This window comes from Rhinatrema bivittatum, chromosome 7, assembly GCF_901001135.1.
Source record: "Rhinatrema bivittatum chromosome 7, aRhiBiv1.1, whole genome shotgun sequence".
NCBI lineage: Eukaryota > Metazoa > Chordata > Amphibia > Gymnophiona > Rhinatrematidae > Rhinatrema > Rhinatrema bivittatum.
The window spans coordinates 34295735-34320196 of NC_042621.1; the positions used below are offsets into that span (position 1 = coordinate 34295735).

General features: G+C 44.9%; 1 protein-coding gene across 2 annotated transcripts in view; it reads right to left on the reverse strand.

The window, feature by feature from the left end:
* Nucleotides 1-24462, reverse strand: part of LOC115095045 (fatty acyl-CoA hydrolase precursor, medium chain-like) — a 249318-nt gene that overhangs the window by 165732 nt on the left and 59124 nt on the right. For both annotated transcript variants that reach the window (XM_029608227.1, XM_029608226.1), the window contains exons 3-4: nt 23309-23513; nt 17561-17699 (exon numbers count right to left, since the gene is read on the reverse strand). In XM_029608227.1, coding sequence (XP_029464087.1) covers nt 17561-17699; nt 23309-23513 — 344 coding nt within the window. The remainder of the gene's footprint in view (nt 1-17560; nt 17700-23308; nt 23514-24462) is intronic.

The following is a 24462-nucleotide window of genomic DNA, read 5'->3' on the forward strand; positions in this document are numbered from 1 at the left end:
CACGGGCATTAGGACCCTAATGCCCTTTGATAAATGATCCTCTAAGGGCGCAATTTTCAGACTCTCCTCTTTGAGACAAAGTCCATGAATAAATTGCACTAACTTTCAAAGAAAAAGTTCAAATAAGCTTTCACTTGGAAATGTCCTCCCTGCAGATCTTTGTATGTGCTCTTGCATGGGTAAATTTTGCAAAGGAAAAAAACATGTGTAGACTTGATGATACAATTTATGAGTGTCATTTTCTCATCCCACCCAAAACACAGCCTCAGGAATGTCTTAAATGCAGCTGAAAGTATGTGTGGACTTTTAGTCATATTATAGGAGGGAAATTTTCAAATGAGCATTTTATTCATGTAACTCGCTATGAACTCACATAAATTATTTTTCTAATTGTCCTCTAAGAAGGTAGCCAGTTAGATCAGAGGTTTGTGAAAATTTGCCACTGCTGAGATACTAAACTTAGCCATCTACTTTCACTAGCCACCAAATTCTGGGCAGTCCGGGGACTATCCCTGAGTGTGGCAATAGCAGGGGAAATTAGAGGATGTGTGAAGAAGTCAGGCTCTTGCATGCCAACTGTATTTTAAAAAGCATCCATCTCAAAAGTTTCCAAGAGGGGGTGGGGTGTGGACAGGGCATGGGCGCATTAAGGCCTGCCAAGAGATGTGTGCATAAATACTTTTGCACGCTGGAGCACACCGAGGTCCCCTGCCATGGAACTTTACTTCTGCTATGGATAATGTGTAAATTATAAAATAAAAGTATCAAGCCATTTCAGTGACTTTTAAAGAGTCTGGAGTAATAGCAGGAGTGTAGGCTATCAAACCAGGGAGGGTTGAAGGACCTAGCTGTTACCTGGGTGAATTGGTGGATGAAATTGTAAACTGGGAATGGGGTAGGTGCATGCCCCTTTTAATAAAGCTCTGGAATTTGTTGCCAGAGGATGTGGTTAGTGCAGTTACTGTAGCTGGATTCAAAAAAGGTTTGGATAAGTTCTTAAGAACATAAGAAAATGCCATACTGGGTCAGACCAAGGGTCCATCAAGCCCAGCATCCTGTTTCCAACAGTGGCCAATCCAGGCCATAAGAACCTGGCAAGTACCCAAAAATTAAGTCTATTCCATGTTACCATTGCTAATGGCAGTGGCTATTCTCTAAGTGAACTTAATAGCAGGTAATGGACTTCTCCTCCAAGAACTTATCCAATCCTTTTTTAAACACAGCTACACTAACTGCACCAACCACATCCTCTGGCAACAAATTCCAGAGTTTAATTGTGCGTTGAGTAAAAAAGAACTTTCTCCGATTAGTTTTAAATGTGCCCCATGCTAACTTCATGGAGTGCCCCCTAGTCTTTCTACTATCCGAAAGTGTAAATAACCGATTCACATATACCCGTTCTAGACCTCTCATGATTTTAAACACCTCTATCATATCCCCCCTCAGTCGTCTCTTCTCCAAGCTGAAAAGTCCTAACCTCTTTAGTCTTTCCTCATAGGGGAGTTGTTCCATTCCCCTTATCATTTTGGTATCCCTTCTCTGTACTTTCTCCATCGCAATTATATCTTTTTTGAGATGCGGCGACCAGAATTGTACACAGTATTCAAGGTGCGGTCTCACCATGGAGCGATACAGAGGCATTATGACATTTTCCGTTTTATTCACCATTCCCTTTCTAATAATTCCCAACATTCTGTTTGCTTTTTTGACTGCCGCAGCACACTGTACCGACGATTTCAATGTGTTATCCACTATGACACCTAGATCTCTTTCTTGGGTTGTAGCACCTAATATGGAACCCAACATTGTGTAACTATAGCATGGGTTATTTTTCCCTATATGCATCACCTTGCACTTATCCACATTAAATTTCATCTGCCATTTGGATGCCCAATTTTCCAGTCTCACAAGGTCTTCCTGCAATTTATCACAATCTGCTTGTGATTTAACTACTCTGAACAATTTTGTGTCATCTGCAAATTTGATTATCTCACTCGTCGTATTTCTTTCCAGATCATTTATAAATATATTGAAAAGTAGGGGTCCCAATACAGATCCCTGAGGCACTCCACTGTCCACTCCCTTCCACTGAGAAAATTGCCCATTTAATCCTACTCTCTGTTTCCTGTCTTTTAGCCAGTTTGCAATCCACGAAAGGACATCGCCACCTATCCCATGACTTTTTACTTTTCCTAGAAGCCTCTCATGAGGAACTTTGTCAAACGCCTTCTGAAAATCCAAGTATACTATATCTACCGGTTCACCTTTATCCACATGTTTATTAACTCCTTCAAAAAAGTGAAGCAGATTTGTGAGGCAAGGCTTGCCCTGGGTAAAGCCATGCTGACTTTGTTCCATTAAACCATGTCTTTCTATATGTTCTGTGATTTTGATGTTTAGAACACTTTCCACTATTTTTCCTGGCACTGAAGTCAGGCTAACCGGTCTGTAGTTTCCTGGATCACCCCTGGAGCCCTTTTTAAATATTGGGTTACATTTGCTATCCTCCAGTCTTCAGGTGCAATGGATGATTTTAATGATAAGTTACAAATTTTTACTAATAGGTCTGAAATTTCATTTTTTAGTTCCTTCAGAACTCTGGGGTGTATACCATCCGGTCCAGGTGATTTACTACTCTTCAGTTTGTCAATCAGGCCTACCACATCTTCTAGGTTCACCGTGATTTGATTCAGTCCATCTGAATCATTGCCCATGAAAACCTTCTCCATTACGGGTACCTCCCCAACATCCTCTTCAGTAAACACCGAAGCAAAGAAATCATTTAATCTTTCCGCAATGGCCTTATCTTCTCTAAGTGCCCCTTTAACCCCTCGATCATCTAACGGTCCAACTGACTCCCTCACAGGCTTTCTGCTTCGGATATATTTTAAAAAGTTTTTACTGTGAGTTTTTGCCTCTATAGCCAACTTCTTTTCAAATTCTCTCTTAGCCTGTCTTATCAATGTCTTACATTTAACTTGCCAATGTTTATGCTTTATCCTATTTTCTTCTGTTGGATCCTTCTTCCAATTTTTGAATGAAGATCTTTTGGCTAAAATAGCTTCTTTCACCTCCCCTTTTAACCATGCCGGTAATCGTTTTGCTTTCTTTCCACCTTTCTTAATGTGTGGAATACATCTGGACTGTGCTTCTAGAATAGTATTTTTTAACAATGCCTCTTGGACATTTTTTACTTTTGTAGCTGCTCCTTTCAGTTTTTTTCTAACAATTTTTCTCATTTTATCAGTTTCCCTTTTGAAAGTTTAGCACGAGAGCCTTGGATTTGCACACTGTTCCTTTTCCAGTCATTAAATCAAATTTGATCATATTATGATCACTATTGCCAAGCGGCCCCACCACCGTTACCTCTCTCACCAAGTCCTGTGCTCCACTGAGAATTAGATCTAAAATTGCTCCCTCTCTCGTCTGTTCCTGAACCAATTGCTCCATAAAGCTATCATTTATTCCATCCAGGAACGTTATCTCTCTAGCGTGACCCGATGATACATTTAACCAGTCTATATTGGGGTAATTGAAGTCTCCCATTATTACCGCACTAGCAATTTGGTTAGCTTCCCTAATTTCTCATAGCATTTCACTGTCCGTCTCAGCATCTTGACCAGTGGACGGTAGTATACCCCTATCACTATAGTCTTCCCCGACACACAAGGGATTTCTACCCAGAAAGATTCAATTTTGTATTTAGTCTCATGCAGGATGTTTATCCGGTTGGACTCTATGCCATCCAGGACATAAAGTGCCACACCTCCTCCCGAGTGCTCCTCTCTGTCATTGCGATATAATTTGTACCCCGGTATAGCACTGTCCCATTGGTTATCCTCTTTCCACCATGTCTCTGAGATGCCAATTAAGTCTATGTCATCATTTACTGCTAACCTTTTATCAATAGGCACCAATACAATTTAAGAAGGATCCTTACAATACTATGAAAACCTCAAAACAAATCCTTCATGATACTTATATAACTGTTCTTTGTTCAACTCCCAGATCCTCATATAAGAGTGCAAAAGGTTAACTATTAACAGAACAATTTAACAAAAAAATTTTTGTTGGAAGGAGCGGAACGTTTCATATACATTATCATAAATCCCCACCAGGGGTAATATGACTGTTGATTATAATCATAAACGTCCCACCTCCGACCAATATATGTGATGAATGTGCAAAATGTGCTACAATCCACAAGCTTTTTGTTAAATAATTTTTTATCTGTTGCTATAAAACATTATGCATAATTAATTGAGGTGAAACAAATCACTTCAGTTTTAAGTGCAGTCAAACGCTCCTCGTAGCCTTGTGTACTAATCCCAACGAAGGGTAAAAAATCTCCACAGCCGCTGATGGCACAACCTAGAACGGCTTGATCGGCAGTCTCTTATGGCTTATGGTTGTCAGCCTTGGATAGAGTCCCTAGACTCACGCCAGGAACCTAGCAGGCATGGCCCAACACTGACCGACGACACATCGCAAGAGGACAAACTCCCTGATGAAAGGTCTCAATGTGGACCTGAAACGTGGCTACGTCGGTGACCCGCTCAACCACCAGATAAGTCGGGGTGTTGTATGAGCTTATTTCTAAGCCATAAGAGACTGCCGATCAAGCCGTTCTAGGTTGTGCCATCAGCGGCTGTGGAGATTTTTTACCCTCTGTTGGGATTAGTACACAAGGCTACGAGGAGCGTTTGACTGCACTTAAAACTGAAGTGATTTGTTTCACCGCAATTAATTATGCATAATGTTTTATAGCAACAGATAAAAAATTATTTAACAAAAAGCTTGTGGATTGTAGCACATTTTGCACATTCATCACATATATTGGTCGGAGGTGGGACGTTTATGATTATAATCAACAGTCATATTACCCCTGGTGGGGATTTATGATAATGTATATGAAACGTTCCGCTCCTTCCAACAAAAATTTTTTTGTTAAATTGTTCTGTTAATAGTTAACCTTTTGCACTCTTATATGAGGATCTGGGAGTTGAACAAAGAACAGTTATATAAGTATCATGAAGGATCATTTACTGCTATACATTCTAATTCTCCCATCTTACTTCTTAGACTTCTGGCATTACCATACAAACATTTCAAAGTTTGTTTTTTGTTTGTATTTTCATTCTGCTTTTTAATTGATAGGGATAAGTTAGCATTTTTTAGCTCAGGGGTTCGTGGGGGTTCACCCTCTTGGAGGAGGAATCCATTAACGGCTATTAATCAAGTTTACTTAGGGAATAGCCACTGCTATTAATTGCTTCAATAGCATGAGATCTTCTTAGTGTTTGGATAATTGCCAGGTTCTTGTGGCCTGGTTTGGCCTCTGTTGGAAACAGGATGCTGGGCTTGATGGACCCTTGGTCTGACCCAGCATGGCAATTTCTTATGTTCTTAAAATCCCGACTTATGTGGTACAAGTGGCATTTGCATGCTATGCATGTGCCCACTTAAAATTAGGCGCACATGCGCATGCCTCCAGGCTATTTTATAACGTGCACATATATGTGCAAAAGTTATAAAATAGCAGCATCCCTGGGCGCAGACTGATGCACATGCGCAAATTAGGGGTGTGCATTCGTTTGCAACGTATTGGCAATCCGCAACGTATATGCCATATATGCCATATTAGTTGTATTTGTGGGGGTCACGAAACGTTTGGCGAACCCCCACGAATACAACGTATCACTAATGAATAAACCCCCACCCTCCTGACCCCCCAAGACTTGCCAAAAGTCCCTGGTAGTCCAGCCGGAGTCCTGGAGCGATCGCCTGCACTCGGGCCGTCAGCTGCCGGTATTCAAAATGGCGCCAATAGCCTTTGCCCTTACTATGTCACAGGGGCTACCGGTGCCATTGGTCGGCCCCTGTCACATGGTAGGAGCAATGGACAGCCGGCACCATCTTGTGCCCTACCGTGTGCTCCTACCATGTGCGCCCGCGCATCAGTTTGAAAGTACTGTCTTTATCTAGCCAGTATTGTTATGGCTGGCTTGATTTAAGCCCATTTTCAGCTGCAAGCTACAGGCATGACAATTTGTACCTAGTTCTAGTTTATATAGCATCAGTATTCTGTATATGCTAGTCAGATTAATTATTGATCCTTTAGGGGATAATTTTATAATAGCCCAATTTCATACTGTGTAGAGATGTGCATAGGGGGGAAATTTGGTTTGGTTCGTTAATTCATTATGAAGCACCTCAATTTGTTTCATTAGTTGCAAAGCAAAAAAAGTGTTAATTTCTTTCATTTCCTTTTTTTGTTTTACAATGAAGTCAATGGAGGAAGGCCTATTTGACTTCACTGTAAGAAAAAAAAAGGACCTAATTCCCAGTTGCTGAAAACTGAGACCCTAGCCCGATGCTAAGGCCTTGTCCCACTGGAGGTTCTTTTTTTTTTTTTTTTTTGGTAATGAACGAATATGAAAATCTTATTGTCAGTTTGCATCATTTGTATGAACCAAAAATGGCCTCATTTGTTACATTTTTCATATTCGTTCAAACTTTACACCAATTCTCAAAGGGAAAGTATGCATATATTTTCTCTTTGAAAATGATCTTACCAAAACTATCTTTGCACCTGCTAATTTGTGCAGTTTTTTTTTCAGAAAAATTTATGTGCATACTTTTGAAAATGTAAAGTATGTGCATAAGTGCAAATCCTTTCCTATCTTTACCCTCAGGAATGCTTCTGCTCAATTAGGCCAGTCAGGCTGAGCACACTGTTTAACTTGTGGTTGAATGTGGGTTTTGGACGCGCGTTAAACCCCCACGAAACTAATAGCACACGTCACATGCAAATGCATGTTGATGAGGCTATTAGCTAGTCTCCCCTGATGAAAAAAAAAATGTGCACCCCCCATGCGCCCAAAAAGTGGCAATATTATGTCAGAGGAACAAAAAGGAGGACATTCTTTTAAAGACAAAAGAAAAGTAAAAAGGTACCAGCAGTCAGGTTAGGAAAAGGGACGCTCATAAAATTGATCGTCCGTTTTCCTAACCAGCTGAATACCAACCTTTCCTGGGTGCCCATTGCCGAGGAGGTGCTAGGGGCGCACGATTTCCCCTAGGACTTCCTTTTTACTGTGACACATGATTTAAATATTAAATCAGGTGCCCCAGAGAGGTTGATCAGTGCATGTTAGGTGAGTGGGCACTCAATCATGAGTGCTGATATTACATCAGCCTTAATGTTGGTTAACATATATGCAAATTGAAGGTACATGCACAGTGTAAATTTATCTGCATAGTGAGCAAGCAATTTTCTAAAAGGCAAACTACTATTCTACCTACTGAAATGGCTTTGAAAATTACTCTCTAAAAGCACATAAAAAAGCAGAAAAAATGTTGAAAACAATTAAAAAATATAATTGCTAAAGAAAAGATGGGCAAGTGTTCAGATTATGTTTCTACTTTGGCAGACAACGCTGACATAAATTTCTCCTATCAACCTCCCATCACTGGCTTCCAACATTTTTTCTCTTCTGATGTTTTCTAGTTCCCTTTCTGAAAAAGCAGAAGGCTTATGAAATTGCCATGTCTGCATGTGTTTGTGCATGTGTTGCTTGCATGTCTCTTTTATTTATGGCCTACTTTCTAATGGGAAAGAAGACTTATGAGATTTCTGAGTGTGGTATATGTGTGTGTGTGTGTGTGTGTGACCTTAAAAACTTCACATTTTCAGGACCTGTCAGGGAGGAGGTGAGGATTCTCACAGGAGTGTATTTTCATTTATGGGTGGATCACAAAAGTAGGAGTGTCCCAGAAAATAGGCTCCTTTAGTCCTGGGTGGAACGTCTTGTTTCTCTAACATTTATCCTCAATTATCATGTAATTGGGCACCTATATAGTAACTTCCTTTCCAACTGCTCTACCAGAATTGGCAAAGAGAAGATCTTTATCTCATTTGTTGGGACTGAGAGTCTTTAATGATGTTTAGGGCTTGAAGAACTATTAGGAAGCCGCTTAGAACTGAGATACATGGGTATTTCTACATCCATCTGCATAGCTGGTATAGTTTCAAAAATAAAACTACCCAGGTAGTAGCGACGCATCCTACACCAGCTATTTCTGCAGATAGACTTATATGGGGAAAAATATGTACAGATATTTGAAAAGTCAATATACGCATGTAGTTTTTTTTTGTCCCAAGCTAATACAAAAACAAATCTGGCATTCCAAGGGGTGTAACATAACATATGCATGTAATATAATACATGGATAAGAACAAAAAAAATGCTATGCTTGGTCAGACCAATGTCCAACAAGTCCAGCATCCTGTCTCTAATAGTGGCCAGTCCAGGTCACAAGTACCTGGCAGATCACAAAATGCAGATCTATTTCTTCTTACTCACTCTCTGAGATCATGAAGGCTTTCTTCAGCCTACCTGGCTAATAATGTTTTATGGATTTTTCCTTCAGGAACTTGTCCAAATCTCTTTTAAACCACGCTATGCTAGTCACCTTGACCATGTCTTCTGGCCACAGATTCCACAGCTTGTGTTGTTCTGGAGGTGGATCTTTGGCCTGGTGCAGGATTGGTACGGCCCTCTGGTCGAACCCAGAGAGCGCCTGCCACCAGGAGACGGAGCACACAAGGAGACAGGAGGAGACAGAGGCTAACTGGAGCTTCACCAATAACAGTCCGGGGTTTCCGCAGGTTGAGCCCTTGGGTACCCGGACCGCCTGGACTTAGGTGGGCCTCAGATGGTCTCCCGAGGGGTAGCAGAGAGGTGTGCCCACCACAAGCAAGGGTGCGCGGCTAACGCAGATAGGATGGACTAGACCCGAACTGGAAGCTCCGGAGACCTCAGAGGTCACAGTTCAGGAATGTTCTCGGGCCAAGACAGGCAGCGCCTGCGGGTCTGGTCGGGTGGAAGCCGCGAGTGGATTCCCAGCAGGTTGGTCTGGTAGTCACAGTAAGCCAGAAGAGACTGTCCGAGGAAAGCGCAAGGGTCAGAGCCAGAGTATCAGTCCAAAAGTAGTCAGCCAAAGCAGGGGTCAATACCAAGGTCAGTCTGAGCATAGTCAAGGCAGTGAGGGTCAGTTCCAGGCAGCAGACAGGAGAATGGTCAGGCAGGCAGAGGTCAGTTCCAGGTGGCAGGCAAGAGAATGGTCAGGCAGGCAGAGGTCAGTACCAGTCCGAAGGGGTACTACCTGGGAAGGACGCAGGAACACATGGAGACTCAGGAACAGGGGGACGCTGGAACAAGGAAACACTGGAACAAGGAGACACCGGAACAAGGAGTTAAGCAAACAAATAACACCACGGTGTTGATCCGATTGCCAAAGCGAGGTCCTGGGGGACAGGGCCTCGCTTTTATATGAAATTTATGTGATGTCATTGGGCTGCGCCACGGAGCTGGTTCCCGCCCTTGGCCCTTTAAAGGACTGGGCGGTCCGTGTGCATGCGCCCAGGGGTGGGGCTGGTGCCAGAGAGGACGCCGTGCTCCGGTGTGGAGCTAGGCCTGACGTGGAGGGCCTGGGAGATGCCGCCGCGGAACACCGTGGACGGGAGGCACTGGCAGCGGGAGAGGACGGTCCGGGGCCCGACAGTGCAGGAGCAAGGTGAGCAGGCCAGGGCGCGGGCCTAGCGCGGACGGGATGCGCAACAGTACTCCCCCTTCTAGGTCTCCCCCTTACCGGCCTGGGTCTCTCAGGATGGTTGAGGTGGAAGTCCTCGTGTAGTGTCTTGTCCAGAATGTGGTGAGAGGGCTCCCAGGATTTTTCTTTCGGTCTGAAGCCTTCCCACAACAGAAGATACTCCCAGTGGCCTCGCCGGTGTCGTACATCCAGGACCTTCTTGACTTGCAGGGTATGCTCTGTTTCTGGTGCGTGTTGCGTAGGTGGAAGAGGCTTTTGAGAAGGCCAGGACAGAACCAAGGGCTTAAGTAGCGACATGTGGAATGTGTTGTGAATTCCCATGGAAGCTGGAAGTTGAAGTTGATAGGTGACTGCTCTTATGCGTCGAACGATGGGGAAAGGTCTAATAAACTTGGGGGCTAGCTGTTGGGACGGCAATCGTAGCCGGATGTGTTTTGGTACTGAGCCAAACTTTCTGAACCGGCCGGAACAGGGGTGCGGTCCGATGATGTGTATCTTTGAAGCGTTTGGCCCAGTCAGCTGCTTGGCAGTCTTTCTCTCACTTGGTTCCAGAGCCGGCGTATGGTTTGTGCTGTAGATTGGGCTGCAGGTGAGGGTACACTAAGTGGAACCGGCAGAGGTAGGCCTGGTTGACAGCTGAAGACCACCGTAAAGGGTGAAACTTCCATGGCAGAGACAATATGAGTATTATGGGATAGTTCTGCCAATGGCAGGAGGTCAGCCCAGTTATCTTGTTGGTCGTTGACATACGATCGTAGGAAGGTTTTCAAAGAGTGATTGGTCCTTTCGGCCTGGCCATTTGCTTATGGATGATAGGCTGATGTTAAATTTAACATTATATTGAACTTTTTACATAGAGACCTCCAATATTTAGCAGCAAATTGGGGACCATGATCGGAGACGATTTCTTGTGGTAGTCCATGTAAGTGAAATACATGGGTCAAGAAGAGTCGAACTAACTCTGGAGCAGACGGAAGTCCAGTTAAGGGGACAAAGTGGCCCATTTTTGAGAAACGGTCAATGATGACCCAGTTTACAGTATTTCCTTTTGAAGGAGGCAGATCCACGATGAAATAACTGAACTTATGATCACTTGACCCTCAATTCAGCCTACAGAAATTTATCTCCTCCACCATCAAAGACTGTTACTTCAAATTACACACCCTCAAAAAACTCAAACCTATTCTGCACCTCAATGACTTTAGAACAGCCCTACAAGCCCTCATATTATCTAAAATAGACTACTCAAACGCCCTACTCCTAGGTCTCCCGAAGAACAGCCTTGCCCCCCTACAGCTGCTTCAAAATGCAGCTGCAAGAATATTAACAGGCACCCGCAGAAAAGAATACATCACACCTATTCTCAAACAACTTCATTGGCTCCCCATCACAGCCAGAATTCAATTTAAAACCCTCACCCTTATTCACAAAGCCATCCACAATCCTGACATGCTCTGGTTTTCAGACGGTTTACACATCCGTTCCTCTTCCAGACCCACCAGAACGCCCTACACCGCAAACATTCACACACCTTCTCCCAAACTCTTCCATCTAACAGCCACCAAACAACGTGCGCTATCCCTAGCTGGACCCTCCTTATGGAACTCTATGCCCACCCACCTACGCCTTGAAACCTGCACTAAGAAATTCAGACAGAACCTCATGACCTGGCTGTTCACACGATCCTACGCATGAACCCCTTCCTCTTATCACTCCTACTCTCCATCACCCCCCCCCCCCCGCCCCTCCCCTCACCCCCCTAGGTCCATGACTGAAAACCCCCTTTCTTAATTCTCCCCCTCTAATTTCTATTGTACATTATCTATACTTGTATTTAACTATGTTTTTGCGCTTACCTATTTGTACAGCATAACCTTGATTTCCTGCACCCTCCAACCCCCCTTCCCTCCCCTTCCCTTCCCCCCCCCCCCCCCAACCCCTCTCCCCAGTTTCTATTATCAGTTTCATTGTAAAGCCCTGTTGGCTACTTATTGTTCTATGGAAACCGATGTGATGTTTTCTTAACGAATGTCAGTATACAAAAACTTTAAATAAATAAATAAATAAATACATCTGTGGAGAGACTTGACCAGGGTTCGGTGGGCACAGGAAGTGGCTGGAGAAGCCCCCATGGGCAGCCAGTTGGGTTTTTGCTGTGAGCACACCAGACAGGAGCCCACATATTCGCGGGAGTCCTTTACCATACCAGGTCACCAATAGTGCCTTCGGAGCATCTCGAGAGTCCGAGCTCGGTTGGGGTGGACGGCTAGTTTGAAGTCATGAGCCCAGCGGAGCACGTGCTCACGGAGACAGCAGGGGACCACCATCTTTCCGTCTGGTACCATGGTGGTAACTGCAATAGATATGCAAACTGGATCAATAATGTGTCTGGGAGTCTCAGGAGTGTCTTCTGGCTCAACGGAGTGAGAGGACGCATCCGCACGGAGATTTTTTGCCACTGGATGATAGCAGAGTTTGAAGTCGAAGCGCTCAAAGAACAGAGACCAGTGGGCTTGTCTTGGGTTAAGTAACTGGGCCTCCTTTAGATGTTTCAGATTCTTATGGTGAGTAAAGATTGTGAATTTGTGTTGCGCCCCATCAAGCCAGGGACACCATTCCTGGAGGGCAAGTTTTACTGCTAGGAGTTCACGGTCCCCTATGGTATAATTTTGTTCTGTAGAGAATTTATGTGAATAGAAGGAACATGGTACTAGTATTCCCTTGGTGGAGTATTGACTCAAGACTGCTTCTGCTCCGATGGCCAGTGTAGAAGGCCTCTTTTAAGGCGTGGAAGGCTGATTGGGCCTTGGGACTCCACACTCAAAGGTCACACCCCTTCCTAGTCATGGCGGTGAGTGGAGCGGCCAGCATGGAGTAATTGGCGATGATGTTTCGGTAGTAATTTGTGAATCTGAGGAATCTTTGTAGGGCTCGGAGGTCCATTGGTTGTGGCCAATCTCGAATACCCTGGAGTTTGTTGGGGTCTATGGTGAACCCACGGTTGGAAATGATGTAGCCTAAGAATGGAAGACTGGGTTGTTCAAAAATGCACTTCTCCAATTTAGCAAAGAGATGATGGTCTCTGAGACGTTGGAGGACTGTTTCAACGTGGGCGTGATGAGACTTCAGGTCTTTGGAGAAGATTAATATATCGTCTAGATATACTACGACGAATGAATACAAAAGTTCCCGGAAAATCTTGTTCATTAACTGCTGGAAGACTGCAGGGGCATTGCAAAGTCCGAAGGGCATTACTACGTACTCATAGAGACAGTCTCTTGTGTTGAAGGCGGTCTTCCAGATATCTTCCGGTTGAATTCATATTAGGTTATATGCTCCCCGGAGATCCAATTTAGTAAAAATTTGTGCGCCCTGTAGGCGGTCGAACAGTTCACTAATAAGTGGTAGTGGGTACCGGTCCTTACAGGTTACTGTGTTCAAACCTCTGCAGTCTATACATGGTCTTAGACTGCCATCCTTCTTCATTACAAAGAAGAACCCGGCACCTGCCATGGAATTAGAGGGTCTTATGAAGCCTTTGGCCAAATTCTCTTTGATATATGTTGACATTGCTTGGATCTCTGGGAGTGAAAGGGGATAGGTTCTGCCCTTGGGAGGCATGGTTCCAGATAGAAGTTCTATGGGGCAGTTAAACTCTCGGAGTGGAGGCAAGATATCGGCGTTTTGTTTGGAGAATACATCCTTGAATTCCAAGTATGGGGCAGGTAACCAAGGAAGGGTTGTAGAGCTTAGAACTGTCACATATGGAGATACTTGCCATAAACAGTGGATTTGACATTGCAGACCCCAGTGGGTGAGTTGCAGGGATTGCCAGTCGAAGTGGGGTGCATGTAACTGGAGCCAAGGAAATCCAAGGACCACAGGGTATGTTGATCATTTCAAGATCAGGAGGGAGATCTCTTCGTCATGGAGGGTTCCAACGTGAGGCGAATGGCGATGATACGGTGAGTTATACTATTGGGAAGATGTTCTCCTTGAATTGAGGCGATACGGAGTGGAATCTCCAGAGGTTGGTCTGGTATCTGAAGGAGCTTGACAATCTCTTCCATAATGAAATTTCCACTCGCCCCAGTGTCCACGAGGGCGGTGGTGGCAAATAAACGTGACTCCCTAAGGAGGGATATAGGCAACAACAGTTGAGAGCCAGAAACTGTAGTGCCCAAGCTCGGGACCCCCGCTGGGCTCAGGCTTTGGAGTTTCCCGGACGCACAGGGCAAGTTTGGAGAAAGTGTCCAATATAAGCCACAATATAAGCAGAGGCCCGATTGCCTGCGTTGGAGACATTCCTATGGATTAAGGCAACCACGGTTGATTTGCATAGGCTCCTCAGGAGGTTGAGGGGCTGCTGGTAGAGCCTTCAACCGAGGGCTCTCCGAACGGGGTGATCGTAGGGCAGGAGGTCGAAGAATCCTGATGCCATTGTTGAAGGTGGTAGTCGATCCTACCGACCAGAGAGAATAGGTCTTCCAGAGATGCAGGGATCTCACGGGCGGTCAGTTCATCCTTAAGGGCAGGAGAGAGTCCTTCGAGGTAGAGTGCCCACAGGCAGTCTTCTTGCCAACCTAACTCAGTATCTAGAGTTCTAAACTCCACTGTGTATTCAGCGAGCAAGTGCGAGCCTTGACGGAGGTGGAGTAGATGGTGGCCAGCGACTGCCTGTCGGCCTGGGTCCTCAAAGGTGCATCAGAAGACGGAGATGAACTGAGGGAGCTGGCGAAGGATTGCATCAGAATGCTCCCAGACTGGGGAAGCCCATGCCAGGGCCTTCTCCTCAAGAAGTGAGAGGATGAATGTAATTTTTGTTGGCTCATCAGGAAATAGCGAGGGTTGCAGTGAGAACTGCATATAACATTGATTTATGAAGCCTCGAAAGAGGCGTGGATTCCCATTGAAATGGGGTGGAGCTGGGAGGGCCAGCGGTGCCCGAGAGGGCAAGGTATGGACAAGAGCCCCTGGGTTGGACAGGGCTGATTCCTCCAATTGAGAACGCATCTTTTCCATGGAAGAGGCCAACGTTTCCATGATCTGTTGTTGCTCTTGGACATGAGTGACAAGACCAGGGATGGCCTGCAATGCAGGAAACTCTGCCGAGTCCATGGCCTTAGCAACCTGTTGCGCTGGAGGTGGACCCTTGGCCTGGTGCAGGATTGGTAAGAACCTCTGGTTGGACCCAGAGAGCACCTGCCACTAGGAGGCGGAGCACACGAGGAGACAGAGGTTAACTGGAGCTTCACCAATAACAGTAAGGGGTTTCCGCAGGTTGAGCCCTTGGGTACCCAGACCGCCTGGACTTAGGTGGGCCTCAGATGGTCTCCCGGAGAGGTAGCAGAGAGGTGTACCCACCACAAGCAAGGGTGAGCGGCTAGCGCAGATAGGATGGACTAGGCCCGAACTGGAAGCTCCGGAGACCTCAGGGAGGGCACAGTTCAGGAAGGTTCTCCGGCCAAGATAGGAGGCACCTGCGGGTCTGGTCGGGTAGAAGCCGCGAGTGGATTCCCAGCAGGTCACAGTCGGCCAGAAGAGAGTGTCCGAGGGAAGCGCAAGGGTCAGAGCCAGAGTATCAGTCCACAAGTAGTCAGCCAAAGCAGGGGTCAATACCAAGGTCAGTCCAAGCGTAGTTAAGGCAAGCGAGGGTCAGTTCCAGGCAGCAGACAGAAGAATGGTCAGGCAGGCAGAGGTCAGTTCCAGGCAGCAGACAGGAGAATGGTCAGGTAGGCAGAGGTCAATTCCAGGCAGCAGGCAAGAGAAAGGTCAGGCAGGCAGAGGTCAGTTCCAGGCGGCAGGCAAGAGAATGGTCACGCAGGCAGAGGTCAGTACCAGACTCAGGAACAAGGAGACGCTGGAACAAGTAGACACTGGAACAAGGAATGCTGGAACACGGAGTTAGGCAAACAAATAACACCACGGTGTCGACCCAATTGTCAAGGTGAGGTCCCTGGGGATAGGGCCTCGCTTTTATATGACATTTATGTGATGTCATCAGGCTGCGCCGCGGAGCTGGTTCCCGCCCTTGGCCCTTTAAAGGGCCGCGCGGAACGCGCGCGCCTAGGGGCAGGGCGGGAAGACGTCGGAGAGGACGCCGCAACCCGGCGTGGAGCTAGGCCTAATGTGGAGAGCCTAGGAGACGCCGCCACGGAGCGGCACGGATGGGAGGCACTGGCAGCTGCAACGGGAGAGGATGGCCCGGGGCCTGACAGCGCAGCAGCAAGGTGAGCAGGCCCGGGCGCGGGCCTAGCGTGAACGGGATGCACAACAGCTTGATTGTGCACTGAATGAAAAAATATCTATGATTTATTTTAAATCTCCTGGTTCTTATTTTCATGAAGTGTTCCCTTGTTTTAGTATTATTTGAAAGGGTAAATACCGGTAATCATCCTTTATTTACCTGTACTACCCCATTCATGATTTTAAAACTTCTATCATGCCCCTCTCAATCCTTTCTGTTCCATGCTGAAGAACATTAGCTTGTGTAGCCTTTCATCATAGGATAATCCTTTCATCCCCTTTATCATTTTTGTTACCATCATCTGCACCTTTTCTACTTCTACTTTGTTTTTCTTGAGATGGGGTGACCAAAACTGCATACAAAACTCAAGTTGCAGTCACACAGAGGCAATATGATATTTTCCGTTTTATTCTCCATTCCTTTTCAGATCATTCTTAACATTCTATTTCCTTTTTTGACTGCTGCCACACACTTGGGCCGATGCAATACAGTTTACTTGGCTGAGGGAATGACTTTAACGGTGCTTGGATGCGTGTCCAAAATTCCTCATGCAATAAGTGGATTAGTGCGTCAAAACACGCGTCCAAACAAGTGTGAAGCTAACAGTGCTCATCACATGTAAATTCATGTTGATGAGGCTATTAGCTATTACCCCGATTGAAAAAAAAAAAAATATGCGCCCGACGGGCACATATTTACTCTCAAAAATGAATGCTTACCCCAGAGCAGGCATTAATCCTTGAGGAGCCCCAAAAGTTTACAAAAACAGAAAATATTGCTTTTATGTAGTTCCTCCGACTTAATATTTATTTATTTATTTATTTATTTATTTATTTAATTCTTTTCTATACCGACATTCATGACGCCTGTCATATCACATCAGTTCACATCGAACAAGGGTAAATTAACATTAACTTAATCGTAGCTAGGAAGCTACTAATAGAGTTAAGAGAAGAGGTGAGTTACAATGAACTAGGGTTACTGAAACTTGGAGGATGGAAGAGAGTAAGGAGAGAGGAGAGATTTAACCAGCTGCACGCACAGATGAATTCACCAACCACCACAGGTAAAGAAGTCACACCGCCAGAAGTATAAATAAAGATATTGTGGTGATATTAAGTCAGAGTAACCTAAAAAAGGAGAAAGAAAAAAATGATCGCTGGCGGTCAGCATAGGAAAACGGACGCTCATTTAACGAGTGTCCATTTTCCTAACCTGTGGCTGTGCATAGGTTAGGAAAATAGATGCTTGTAAAATTGAGCATCTGTTTTCCTAACCTGCTGACAGCCAGCTCTCCTGGTCACCCAATTCCGAGAAGGCACTAGAAAGCAAAGTTTTCCCTAGGGCCCCCTTTCTATCATGGCAGTCCATTTAAATATTAAATCGGGTGCTCGGGAGAGGTGGATCAGTTTGCGTTAATGCGCACCAATATTGCATTGGGCTGACTGAGCAGAAGAATTCAATACCTTGTTCACAAGTACTTCAAGGTCCTTTTCCTGGGTGATGACCCTCAATATGGAATCCAGCATTGCGTACTTTTTTAGCCATTATATGACATAACATTTTTAGCTTTCTTTACCCACGATAATTCCAAAGTTACAAAGTTAAAATCCTACTAAGCCTTTTGAAAATGTACTCCTTTGTGTCCATGAGCCCAGTAATGATTAAAAAATAAAATAGCCCAAAAGCCTTGCTTACTGGTAACTTTGAAGTCTTGTTGCAGTGTGCAGGTGTGTAAACATTTAGGTATAAACAATCTTCTGAAACTTGAAGGGGAGGATAATTTGTTTTTGTAAGTTCTTTTACAATTTCTAAGACATCCAGTCTCTGTGGGCACCTTTCAAAACAAAACAACAAAATGCTTATATTTATACCAAATTAATTTTGTGTAAGCCAGTAAGTTTTCTAGATTACTTGTGTTTATACACAAACGCAATAACTCAGCCAATCCGAATGAAACAGGTTTTAGCACAGGTCTTACTTATGCCAAACAAGGATGAGCTGATTCATAAGGTTACCGCCAAATCTAAACAAACATGAATACAAACCAATCAAATATCACACAATAAAGAACATTGCCTGATTAAAATAAAGACAAAGACTGATTTTTGATTGAGGGATTGTTCAAGCCTTAATACATTTTCTTTAGAATAGAGATAACATTGGACAAATATTTAATGGATCTTGTATGGAAAGTTTTTATTCCAGGAGCAAGAAACAAACAAGAAGCAACCTAGGAGAAATGGATGCCTTCAGAGGAAAGGATTCTTCACTTATAGGATGAGATAATAATGGAACCTTTTCACAATAGAAATGCTTATGGTTAAAAATTTAAGAGATAGTAAGAAAAGTAAATGATGACAGGAAAAGATCAAAACGGCCCAATCCAATCTTCTCAGTTAAGATTCATCCATCCTGGGTAGATGCATACATAATATTCTATATCCAACCCAACATCATTTTCACCATCCCCCATGTCCTTCACCTACCTCTCAACCCTCTTCCCTCCACTGCCCTGCACATCCTTCCCATGAATGCTAAAAAGCTCTTCAGCGATGGTCTCCACCACTTCTGCTATTAGGCGACTTCAGGCCCTGCCAGCCTCAACCCTGAATCCTAGAAGACTATTCCATCACCCAAGCTAATACACAAGGTTCCTGCCATGTTGTATCACCAAGCTATGCAATAATCCCCACAGGCACCAAGGTTAGCGAAGCTTTTATAAAAAATAAAATAAAATCCAGCCTCACTATGCTCATTGAAGTTTGGGTTTTAACTTGGCCCCTCCATGTATATTTTCTTGGAGATTTGATGCTATTGTTGCACAACGTTTTAGGATTATAACCACCACTCCATGCAGGTTACTCCAGCATCTTCTTGGAAGTGCAATGCAGTTATATTATTCCACTTTTGGGCTGCAATTTCTACTTCATACAGGTTATCCCAGCGCTTCATTACCATCCTCTTTCTATTAGGGATCCTTTGTGCTTATCCCACACTGTTATGAATACTGTTACTTTTTTTTGTTTTGATCACCTCCTTGAGGTGTCCATTCCATGTGTCCACCACTCTTTCCATGAAGAATTGTTTTCAAATGTTACTCCCGAGTCTATCATCATGACCTTTTGCTCTAGAGCAGGGGTCAGGAACCTTTTTGGCTGAGAGAGCCATAAACGCCACATATTTTAAAATGTAATTCCATGAGAGCCATACAATATGTTTAAAACTAAATACAAGTAAATGTGTGCATTTTATGTAAGATCACACTTTTAAAGTACAATAAGTCTCTGAAAATATTACACCAGGCCTTAAGACACCAATACATCTCCTATTAGGAAAACGGACCAAGTCAGGCTGCTATAGAGTCCTACACAGAAACTACACGCCAGCAGAAAACCTCACCTGAATCACGTGCTGTCCCTCACCTAACATAGAATAAAGAGACCAAAACGCATAACAAGAAGCATGCAGACAAAAACTGAATTGGAAACTGCAACAAGCCAGAGTCTCTGTATGCAGTGTAACAAAGGAAAAAAGAAACATCACACATCCTTATAAAACAAATCAAGAAATATAAAATCATCAGCAGTAAAACTGTACTAACAAAAAGAACATATTTCGAAACAGCTGATGAGTGGAATATCCAATAATTAAAAACTCATATAAAACATTTCCAGATACCAACAAAATATTTCAAAATAGCAGACACAAAGATCCAGTAATGAAAAATAATAAGGATACAAACATTTTTTTGCTCTGCATACCTGGGAACGTTTGATATCCAGGTGTCCTGAGATTGTTCTGAATTAGCAGGAGGTGGGGTGGTTTGCTTGGAACTTTCTCCTCTCTCAGTCACATACCAGCGCTCTCTCTCACACTGGCTCTCAATGACACACCTATACACACATGCTCTCAGTCACTCACATATACAAATGTTTTTTCTCACTTATATAGGCTCTTAATTACACATTTACACACATGCTGTCTATCTTTTCACGCTTACACACACACAGGCTTTCAATCACATAAATACATGCTGTCTTTTTCTCTCACACACAGACTCTCATTCACATGCTTACAAACATGTCCTCTCTTTCTCTCATTTACACACAGGCTCTCAATCACATACTCACATGCTCCCTCACCTAAATCAGCTCTCAATCACACAGACACACATGGTCTCTCTCTCTCATTTAAACACAGGCTCTCAATCACATACTCACATGCTCCATCACCTAAACCAGCTGTCAATCAGACACAGACACACATGATCTCTCTCTTACTTATACACACAGGCTCTTAATCATACATACACATGATCTCTCTCACACACAAAGGATCTCAATCATACACACATACTCTTTCAAACAAACAGGTTTTCAATTACAAACTTACACATACAGGGTCCCAATGGTAAACTTACATTCATGCTCTCTCTCTCACAGGCAGGATCTCAATCACAGACATACTCTCTTCACATATACAGGCTCTCAATCATTCACATACATGCAATCTCTCACTCACACACACAGGATCTCAAACACACATGCTTGCTCGCTCATTCACTCTCTCTCTCCCCCCCCCCGGGAACTCGCGGCAGCAGCAGCCACCTCCCAACGCTAACCTCCTTCATTTTCAGCCCTCGCGGAGGCGAAGGCGGAGTCCCATCGGCCGCGGTTGAAGATTTTCATTTTCCTCCGAGCCGCGCTGCAGTCACCGGCGTGCTCTCTTCTTCCCGCGCAGGCACCCGATGCTCTCCACTTCCTCTTCCGGGCCGCGGGAAGAAGAGAGCACCGGCGTGCTCTCTTCTTCCCGCGGCCCGGAAGAGGAAGTGGAGAGCATCGGGTGCCTGCGCGATGACTCCAGCGCTGGCACCCGGCTGACACCCGATGACTCCCGCGCAGGCACCCGGATGACTCCAGTCGGCGTGCTCTCTTCTCCTCCCCCCCCCCGCGGCCCGGAAGAGGAAGTGGTGAGCATCGGGTGCCTGCGCGGAAGAAGAGACCACGCTAGTGTGGTCTCTTCTTCCCGCGCAGGCACCCGATGCTCTCCACTTCCTCTTCCGGGCCGCGGGGGGGGGGGGGGGGGGAGGAGAAGAGAGCACGCCGGTGCCGCTGACTCCAGCTGTCCTGCCGCGTTCCGCCCGGGCTGACAGCATTTTAAGCCCGGGCGGCGGAGGACCGGGGAGCAGCTGGGTCAGCGGGAAACCGCGAAGTATGGCGACACGTGTCTGCGAGCCAGATGCAGCCCTCAAAAGAGCCATATCTGGCTCGCGAGCCATGGGTTCCCGACCCCTGCTCTAGAGCAATGGTTGGCAGCAGTGGTGGACTGCAGCAGGGACCAGGGATGGAGATCCTGAGCTCTGATATCTGATTGAGGAGTGTGGGAATCCTATAGGAGTTTTTAGGGGGGACACTTCACTCCTCCCTTCTTCAGGCAATAGTTTGCCCCCCAAGTAGTTGGCTGTGTGCCTTTTCTCTGCTGCTTTAAAAAGTAGCTTTTCAGATTCTTCTTTTCATAATAAGTGCCCTCCTTACCTCCCTCCTCTGCAAGTATATAAGCACTATAGAGTACAGCTAAACTCCCTTCCACAGTAAAAAATGAATAATTTGTTATTAAATATCATTCCCCTTATGTTTTGGACCCACGTGCCAGTACTGTGCATTCAGCTGTCCTGCAAGAAACCTTGCTGAGTCTTTTCTGGGAGCTGCTCACCATCTCTCTCTCTGATCCATGTGCCTCCTTCTGCTTCCACCACCACCTCTGTTTCTGCCAATACCACAGACAGCTCATCTTACTTTTCTTTAATCACAATAGGCCCATCTTTTAGGTTTGCTGTTGTCACTGTCTGCCTATAAGACATTCCTACAAAATGATTTACTTCATGTGACCGATTTATACCTTTGAGGTATTTAAATGTCTCTATTATAGGATTGTCCAACTCTGATTGTTAAAAGCCTCTAATGGGCTTGGTTTTTAGGATATCCATAATGAATATGCATAAGATAGATTTGCATGCACTATCTCCAATGTATGTGAATGTATATCATGCATAGTCATTAAGGATATCCTGAAGACAAAACGTGTTCGTGACTCGAGGACAAGTAAAATGTGCAGCCAAGCCGCACATTTTACTTTCAGAAATTAACGCCTGCCCGCGCCTGGGAAGTGCACAGAAAAGCCGTAAAAACTGCTTCACCAGCTCTCCCGCACATTTTTCTGTATCGGCCTGAAAGTGTTATGACTTGTAAGTGTGAACCCTGGGCCGAGGTGAGTGGTGTCTCTGCCCACAGGGAGGAGCCCTGTGAGCCTCACCGTCAGTAGGTGTGGTCTCAGTGGTGACAGACACAGCTGTGGAATAAAGTCTTTATTAAGAGAGGAGAAAGGCACAGCCCGCGTAGTGGGAGATGCAGTATAAGTATAGTTCTGAGCAGAGGGGTATACCCAAGGTGAAACCTCCGATGTGAAGATCCGGTAGTGGCCCGCGAGTGGGGTACGCCGGAGAGGTGTCTCAGAAGTGGTAATGAGATGGTATCCGAGGTGCAGGAACCCCATTGAGGGTCCTGTAGTGGTGATGTGGTTCCAACTGGGATGAAATGGTAGTGGCCTGAGGCATGGGGTACACCGAAGAGGATCACACAATGAGGCTTGGTTAGTTGAAGTCCGAAGTAGTAAGGTACTCACAGGAGGTAGTTTCAGAAGAGGGACAGATAGAAGTCCAAGGCAAGAAGGCCCTCTGAGGAGCGGATAGCCCGAGATGAGGAAGGGCCCCCAAGTAGCGGGTACCCAGAGTGTCTTACGCCAAGTGTAGAGTCTGGAACAGGAAGACCAAGGATGGAGCGGAATTCAGCAACAAGGGAACTCCTTGCTAACTCGTCAAACTGAAGGGCCAGCCAGTTTAAGTGCAACAGGTGGATGATGTCATCTGGAGGGGACGCCCCTGAGGTTCCCGCCATGACGTGTACAAAGGTGGCCCATGCACGCGTGCGACTAGGTAATTCCAGAAACAAGATGGCAGTCGGCAGCGCCTACACCATCCCGGGAATGCCAGGCTGGTCGGCAGTGGTTGGCGGAGAGCGCCATTCTTCCCAGAGATGACAAGGAAGCAAAGAAAGAGGTGAGCATTAGTGGTCGCAGCCATCTGCGACCAACGGGCATAACAAAGTATGATTCTAGTGAAAAGTACTAAACTAGGAATTTGAGTTGACCACTATATTTGGGGTCAGAATGGACATTTTTATCATTGTATTGCAGAGCTGGATAATAGCTATTGACCCTTCCTTTGTATTATATTATAGAGACAGCAATTAGACAATTAGAAGAACATAAGGCTTGCTGAACCTAACAAATGTAATTTTTATTGATATGAAAATATACATATTCACTATAACTGTATAAAACTGAATAATGTTAAACTACTAAAATATAGATATGCATAACTCTTACATGGGAGGGTAGGACGTAGCATCTCGAACACTGTTCCAGGGTTCAGCAGGCTGTGGAGGAGAAAATCTCAAAGGTCCAACCGGTGGATTTGCGAATGGGATCCCAAGGAAAGCTTCGACGCGTCTGTCTATGCCCTTTACTTTCAGCTGTTTTCCTTTCAGTTTCCCATATTTGGTCACCACAGTAGGCCGCAAAACCCCTTTTCCTTCATTATAGAAAAAATAATGAAATTACAGCTCTACATGTCGTAAGTGTTACCCAATGCCTCCTAATGCCATTCAATTGAAGGCTTGGTATGTGACTAATTCCTAGAGGTGACTGAACAGGGGCCAGAAGATGCCATGCCCAGCTTCTGGCATTTTCTCAGAGTCCAGAGAACCTCCCAGTTCATTCACAGGCTAAAACACTTGGTTTAAGTATCTCATTCCCTCAAGAAAACAACTGACCCCCATGGAAACATTTCAAGTTTCCCTACTTGCTACCTCCCTACTTTGAATTTTCTGGCAAATGCCAACTTTTTCTCAATCGTTTCTTGGACTTGAGGAAAGAAGTTTCAACTCCCAAAAGCTAGTCAAGAAACATATTAAGTTAGACAAATGAAAAGATTTCACCTTATACAGTATTATTCTTTGTTAAAATTAATTTCCATCCCTACTTATTAGAAAGGAAGAAAAAAGAAATGTTGCACTGAGAGGGAGGCAGCGCTGCAGACAAAGGCTTTCACTTTGTCTCGGCACCATTTCAAAAATAGTTAATTCATCACTGGATAGCAAATATTACTTATTGCGCAAAATGCATTTCTGCTGACAAAACTTAGGCTGATTTTCTTTAAGGTTATTGTCACCTATCACTGTCTGAAACTTGGTTTCAGGCATGTACCACTGAAACAGAATATAACAGCAGAGGAGGCCCTTTGGCCCCCCCTACTCTGTCCAGTTGCTTCCTTTCACAATGCCATAGACCACAGCTGATCTCTGTCTTTCTCTTCATTTCTTTGCAAGGAAAGTACCTCCACATTTCTGCGAGGCCCCCTTGAAATCTGTTAGTGTTTTGATTCATCACCTAAGAAGCTGTTTCCATGTACCCACCACCCATTCTTTTCCTTTGTTTATGTTCACATATTTTTATTGCATTTAAAATATAATTTAATATAC